Source organism: Mytilus edulis, chromosome 1 (assembly GCF_963676685.1).
Source record: "Mytilus edulis chromosome 1, xbMytEdul2.2, whole genome shotgun sequence".
Classification (NCBI taxonomy): Eukaryota; Metazoa; Mollusca; class Bivalvia; order Mytilida; family Mytilidae; genus Mytilus; species Mytilus edulis.
The window spans coordinates 5,787,636-5,795,586 of NC_092344.1; the positions used below are offsets into that span (position 1 = coordinate 5,787,636).

At 30.3% G+C, this 7,951-nt stretch overlaps 1 protein-coding gene across 1 annotated transcript; it reads right to left on the bottom strand.

Moving 5' to 3' along the window:
* Positions 1-2,521: 2,521 nt before the first annotated feature.
* Positions 2,522-7,578, bottom strand: LOC139522620 (uncharacterized). Its single transcript, XM_071316089.1, has 3 exons — positions 6,954-7,578; positions 5,600-5,627; positions 2,522-4,135 (listed from the first exon to the last, which is right to left on the bottom strand). The coding sequence occupies exons 1-3, from the start codon at positions 6,957-6,959 to the stop codon at positions 3,447-3,449; spliced, it is 723 nt and encodes a 240-aa protein (XP_071172190.1). The 5' UTR covers positions 6,960-7,578; the 3' UTR covers positions 2,522-3,446.
* Positions 7,579-7,951: the final 373 nt, after the last annotated feature.

The window sequence follows — 7,951 nt, forward strand, 5'->3', positions numbered from 1 at the left end:
GAGTGTCTACGTCTTCCTTCTCGCGCTTAGCCCATTGCCTGGCATGACCCTCGACTGAATCCATCAAAATTTTAAAGTTGTATTTCCAATTGATGGATTTAGGCTCACGATATTTCGGACCTTTCGATAACACATTTCGTAGAGAAGTGTTATTAACAATGTTAAGGTCACCAGTAATAACGTGGCCAGCAGGATTATATGTGAATTGGGAACTAGCACAAGTGCAAGTGAAGTTGCTTTTAAAGTTAATTTAAATTTTTCTTTTATTTTTGATAGGGAATTTCTATAATACATGTATTTCTATACTTTTTGGTATAGAAAGTCCCGGTTTATAAACTTTACAATTTGTATTTAACTTTTAATTTTTACATTATATGATATGTATTTTTTTAAAGATGAAAACAATAGGCACATCTAGTTTTAGCGAGAATAGGTTTTTTTAAGGAGTACTTCGATCATGAATAAGTGCATCCTTAAAGTTTTATTTGAAATTACAGGTGGTAAATTATTCCAATCTTTGATTGTTTGGCTGGTGAATGAGAATTCAAAACTTCTTTGTTGCATTGGAGTTGTCTGAATGTTTGTTGATGGGTAGATCTTGTTTTGGACTGGGTTTTTATGAAAATATCCTGGGATGATATTGCAACTTCATTGTTTATTACTTTGTGGAACATTTGAAGTCTGGTTTTTAGCCTGCGTTCTTGTAGTGTTTGTCAGTTTAGATTTTTTAAGCATTTCAGAAAGACGACCACTTTCAGCGCTATAGAGCTAGGTTATATCATGGCTGCCATCTTGTGAATCGCGGACTGGGGATATAGTGCCCATATAATAATACAGAAAGAACCTGGAACCAACCTTCGACAGGAAATACTGACAATACCCCATATAAAAAGCTTTAAGTTTTGTTGTAAATTTGCATCAAGATGGTTAAAAGGTTCAAAATGGATGTTATAATTGCTTCCAATGTGCTTAATTATAGCATGGAGTTGTTGTAAAGATGAACAAACACTAAAAGCATCCAATTCTTTATTTGTATGTGGACTACAGATACAAGAACATGGCAGGAAATGCCCAATATGCAGAGGCAACATTGAAAATGTCCGCTCAATATTTTATTGTTAAATTCTAGATATTGGACACAAAACAATGTTTTTGAGAAATAATAATATGTAGTTTAAAGAGACCGGTCAAATTTCTCAAGGCATGGGACCGGTGCAAATTAGCATGGGACATGGACTTTTTAAAAGCAAAATTTCAATGGGACCAAGATTTTTTTCATCTAAGATCTGCATGGGACATTGACTTTTCTTTTATTAAATCAAATTAAAAAAAGTTCTGACTGTAAACTATGTATAATCGACTGCACAGCCACAAGGTTAAGGATAGTTCCACATATTTCTTTGCAAGGAAATGATAATCCTGAAAACTCTCCCAATAAAATTCCTGTCTGGTTGAATTTTCAGTTTGCACAAAATTCAGATAGTAATTTTTTTTTAATTTTATAACTTTTTCAAATCAGTTTGGAATTCCATTTAACTTGACAGCTATAATCCCAATTATATACTGTCAAAGTAATTTGGTATTTGGTTTATTGCTGTCAAATCTATTATCATGTTTTAAGAAATAGTAAAAAAAACTTCAATTTTCAGTTCGGATTAAATACAGATGGTCACCTTTAAAAATATCCACAACTTTGTCAAATCAACTTTAATTGTCATAAAACTTGCCTTTTTTCTATATTATATACTGTTCTTACAAATTACAAAGTTATTTGGAATTTGGTTTATTGCTGTCAAACCTATAATGTTTTAAGAAATAGGTAAAAAAAAGCTATAATTTTCAGTTCGGATTAAATACAGATGGTCACCTTTAAAAATTTCCATAACTATTTCAAATCAACACTGATCGTCTTAAAACTTGATACTGTTCTTACAAATTACAAAGTTATTTGCTTACATACTGTCAAATCTACAATATTGTAATAAATAGTTAAAAAAGCAAAAATATTAACTTAAAGTACCAACTAAATATAGATGTCACCTTTAAATATTTTTATAACTTTTTTAAATCAACTTTGATTTTCAACAAGCTTTACAGTTATTTTTTTTTATATGCTGTTCTTACAATTTACAAAGTTATTTAATATTTGGTTAACTTAATTACTGTCAAACCTATAATGCTTTAATAAATAGTTAAAAAAGCTAAAAAAAAGTACTGACTAAACACAAATGGTCACCTTTAAAAAATTCCATAACTTTCTCAAATTAAATTTGACTTTCATAAAATTTGATTGTTATCTTAATTATATACTGTTCTTACAAATTATAAAGTTATTTAGTATTTGGTTAATTACTGTCAAAACTATAAGGCTTTAATAAATAGCTAAAAAAGCTTAAATTTTCATTACAGACTAAATACAGATGGTCACCTTTAAAAAATCAATAACTTTGTCAAATCAACTTTGATTTTCATAAACTTGATTATTATCTTAATTATATACTGTTCTTACAAATAACAAAGTTATTTAGTATTTTGTCAAATACTGTCAAACCTATAAGGTTTTAATAAATGGTTAAGAAAAGCAACAATTTTCAATACAGACTAAATACAGATGGTCACCTTAAAGAATTTCTATAACTTTTTCAAATAAAACTTGACATCAATGTTTTAATTGATAGATTAAAAAAAAGCTACAGTTTTCAGTTCAGACTTTATAATTCAGATTGTTACCTTTAAAAATTTCTATAACTTTTTAAAATTAACTTGGAGTTTCATTAATCCTTACAAAATATGAAGTTACTTAACCTGTTAAACATGGCTGTCTTAAACAATTTTGCAACACATTTTAACAGCACTGTCATCACATCACATGTCAGTTTTATTTGAATGATGTATGCTGTCTGGAGCAAAAGACATCTTTGATATACTTTATGAATTAACATGGGACACCAAGTTTTTTTGTTGCAAAAAAGAATGGGACATCAACATTTTTTCATCTGTATAACCATGGGACTTCAACTTTTATTATAGCTCATTTTAATTTTGCACCAGTCCCATGCCTTGAGAAATTTTTACCAGTCCATAACTTCAAATTTGATTGTCATATTTTTCCTCATACCAAATACAAATACATATGATTTTAGTATTTTGGTAAACATAAAAATATTGTTTGAACCATTCAAGTATCTGTATTTGCAGTTTTAGGACAAAACGACCAGCACTAAATGCTAGGATTTGAAGTAAGAACATAGGGTTGATACGTTTTAAAAGATAAACTTGTATCAACTGGTGCAAGAAGATATGTGTCTAAAAACGTCATAAAAAACATATTTTTCTACTTGAACCGAGTAGTGGCGTAGTTTTACTTATTTGTTGTCAAAATATGTCTATACACTGTACATATATAAACTTAAAGTTCATACCCTATATATGCGACAATATATAACTTAAAATACAGTCAGCTTCAATTGTCTTTCAATTGAAAGCTGTTGATTTACATACTGAACAGCTTGATCTATGTCAAACTGTGAAAAGAATGAAACATGTAAAAATCTAAGTTGCTCACATGATGATACAATCAAACAAATATCAGTAAACATAAAATAAATTTGGCATGCATCAAAAATGACAAGAAATTTGAAATTTCGAGACAAATCTGCAATGGTTGCAGCAGTAACCTTAGTGAATGAAATATAAAGGTGTCTCAGTTGTGAAGCATGTGACAATATTACTACTTGGTTATCATTTATTGATGTCCCACTTATATCAAGGGTGGTTAAATTTCGCAAGGACATTACAAATGCAAGATTGTTTAGCGGTGTTTCTGCTACATACAATTCTTGAATAGTAGGAGTAAGCTTTAGCATCAATTTGGTAAATCTGTGTGACCCAAAAGTAATATTTTGGTTACTTAGATTGAGACATACAAGCTGATTATTTTTCACGATCATTTCCATCATTGCAATGTCTATAGTATAGGAATCGTCAAATTCTACAATAATCCACAAGCTTTGGATTTTTCGCACAACATCCTTTAGACCTCTGCATATTTTACAGACTGTATAAAGTAACTCCGACACAGGAATATAACTAAGTACCATTATCACTAATTCTTCAGGAAGGTCTAATAGACTAGCTGAAAATATTAAACAAGTGAATTATTGCAAACACCTATATTTTATAAATGTCATACTTATTTTTTCAAGAATCTAATATACTTTTATTCTATATGTACGAGTGCTCAGGTGAAGACCGAAGAGCGTTGTTTTGTTATATTTGCCATTTTATAAATTAAAACAAAATTAAAATGTATCAATAGCTTCAAAAGTTATAGATATATTTTGACATTTTAACTGAGTTTACAAATGGAAAATATAACATAATAAAACCTCCAATGATGTTGACTTGAGTCTTTTTGTCGCTGTTTTTAAAAGAAGTAGAAGCTAGATATCTGCACTGAAATATATATCAAGCCACTCAGTGACTCACATAAAGTTTCAAGACACTTTATGTTAAAAAACTCCAATGATTGGAGACCATGGTTCAAAGGTAAATTACTCAGAAATGAGTATGCAACATTCACCAATTTTAGATATTGATAAATTAATTATGTATATTTTTCATGTTAATTAATTTTACTAATATTCCACGTTTGATATGGAAACAAGGTATGGGATACCCATAATTGCCACGTTTATTGCAAGCCGTTCACGTCAAAACTCAGTATGTTTAAACCATTTTTCGAAAAATTTACACACTGAGAATTAGAAAGAAAAACACTGAGATGAAATAAACTGAAAAACACATCCTGAGAATTGAAAATTACACAATGAGATTTGTGCGCACTTTTTCTGCGCACAGATCTAATTTGCATATCTAATCTGTATCTATTACAATCTTAAACAACTAGGAGACAGAACTCGCTTTTAATTTGTAGCCTGAGTTCATGGCTCAAATTGTTATTTCGATTAAGTTTATGTCATCAGCAGTCCAAGGTCTGTTTAAGTTACGATTAGTAAAGATGTGAAGAATTTCCCTAAATCTCCTGTATCTTTAATTGACATTATTAGGAAACTCGAGAGTTCTATAATGCATCTGTATGTATTTAAAACTTTAAAAACAGGTTTAATCCACAATTTTTTACATTATAAAATGCCTGTACCAAGTCAGGAATATGACAGTTGCTCTCCATTCGTTTGATGTGTTTGAGCCATCCCCTTGTTTTTGCCATGTGATAATAAGGACTTTCTCTTTAGAATTGTCCTTGGAATTCGGATTTTTTGTTATTTTACTTTTTACAACTTGCACACAACATGTACATAAATCTCATTGTGTAATTTTTGAAGTCTCAGTGTGTAATTTTCAAAGCTCACTGTGTGTTATTTATATTTTTGTAATCTCAGTGCGTCTTTTTGATATCTCAATGTGTATGTTTTTATTCTTAGTGTGTGTTTTCAGGTTTTTTAATCTGTGGTTTTTTTTAATTCTCAGTGTGTTAATTTTTCGAAAAATGTTTTAAACATAGTTTTGACGAGAACTGCTTGCCATATACGATGATATAACGTTACCACATCTCTGTTCATACACATATTATACTTACAGTAATTGCAAGGGATCTCTAAGCTGACCTGTAAAATACAAGAACAGATCAAAAGATTTAATCACATTATAAAGTGCCATAGTTTGTCAGCTTGGCGTGTGACATCAAATTTCCCTCATTTTTTAAACTAGCTTATAATACAGACATTACAGCAATCGGACTTGAGTATGTACAGGTTCAAACAAAATCTTTTGTTAGCAACCTTGCTAGCTGAAGCGTAAAGTCGTTATTAGCTTATAAGGTTTACCTTTATTACCCTTATTTTGAAGTAGTTTAGTCCAAAAGACGATAAATTGATTAGTCCACTCTCAAATTAGGGTAGTAAAGGTAAACCTAAGAACGATGTTACGCTTCAGCTAGTAAGAAAGGTAATCAAAGTTTTTGATTGAACGTACATAGTCAAATCCGATGGCTGTAATGTTCAACATGATTAGACAGTCATTTAATTATTCCTGGTATGGCGGACTAAAACAGCTTATTTTTAATACGAAGTTAACAATACGTCATGTCAGTATTTATTGTAAAAAAAATATGGAAAATAAGGATAGATCATAGAGGGAAATTTTTGTTTACTAAATTTGAGAATGGAAATTGGGAATGTGCTAAAGAGACAACAACCTGACTAAAGAACAGAAAACAGTTGACAAACTTTGTCGTCTTTGTACTGTTTATTGCACACACAAAAACATTGCGGTATGGGCTTTGCCCATTGTTAAAGGCCGTACGGTGACCTATAATAGTTGTTAATTTCTGTGTCATTTGGTCTCTTGTGAAGAGTTGTCTCATTGGCAATTACACCACATCTTCTTTTTTATATTAACCGAACAATTATAATTAATCTGCCCCGTCATTTTTTCAGTACTGCACGAGATTTTTTTTCTCGCTGAACACTTCGAAGTAACAAGAGTCACAAGAACAGTCATTGGAACTTTATATAGGGGGAGGGGGTCTATATAGTTCAAATGAACTCGAAGTGACTCAGTATTAAAACATCAAAGGATCTTATTTTGCCGCAACTGTGAATTAAAAAAATGAGAACTCGACTGGCTCTCTCCAACGTAAATTTCGTGACAACCTATGTTAATTTATAGTTAAACCTGATTATTTTATGAGGCGACCATTTTACTTTCACAGCTGGAGAAAAAGGGTTGTGTTTTTTTTTGCATCAAAAACAAAATTCCCCTAACGTGTGTATACTACGGCAGACACGTGGAAAAGCCTTTTTATAGAAGTTTTTTTACAACAATAACTTAATGATTGATTGATTGATTGTTGTTTGTTTAACGCCACATGATCAGCACAACAAGGCTATATCGCGGCGAGATATCATTTAATAAATTGTTTCTTATCTTACCTCCATTTGCTTGAAATAAAATGCTCAAATGTGATGGCGACCTGATCCTTCCAAAGTCAAAATGAAAATGAACAGGTTAAAATCGTGCCACATTTATCTCGATTTAGCTGTAAACTTTCCCGTTGCTCGCCTTAATTTAAAACAATGTGTTGCTTTATAAAACAATATATCGAAGAAAAAAAGGCAATTTATTATTATTGCATGATATTTTTATTGACTTATAAATTAATCGTAAAATTGTTTCTCGTTTTGATAATTTGTCGCGTTATTTAAAACGATTTATTTTTATGGCGATAAAAAACAAATCGGCTAAATGCCTTGTTAGGCATTTTGTCGAAAAAAATAAATCGCAGTAATAAGAAAAAAAAGGCAATTTATTATTATTGCATGATATTTTTATTGACTTATAAATTAATCGTAATTTTTTTTCTCGTTTTGAAAATATGTCGCGTTATTTAAGACGATTTATTTTTAAGGCGATAAAAAACAAAGCGCCTAAATGCCTTGTTAGGCATTTTGTCGAAAAAAATAAATCGCAGTAATGAGAAATAAAGCATTTTCTCGCTAAAAGTTATATCGCCATCTTGGATTATAAGTATTAAAACGAGGGTAATATACGCTTCCGTAGTATTCATTTCGGTATCTCGATATAATGATATCGTTATCTCCATATATTTATTTCGTTATCTCGATATTTATATAGTTAAGGTAGGTGGGGTTATTGCACCTTTTTTGCAAATAACTCAAAAACTTACACATATATCAAAACTCTAGAAAGGGTAAAATTGATCTTTACAAAATGATCTGTTTCTGTCAAAATTTAAGACCAGGTTGATCGGAAAACTTATTAAAGAACTATCTTTATTTGCAATTTTTTCAAATCTTCATCATAATTTTGACAATATCTTGTGAGTTGTAAAAGCTAGAGCCTTTTTGAGTTTTTCATAAATATTCCAAAGTATTTCCTGTTTACAATTATCTTATTCCTCCAGATAACA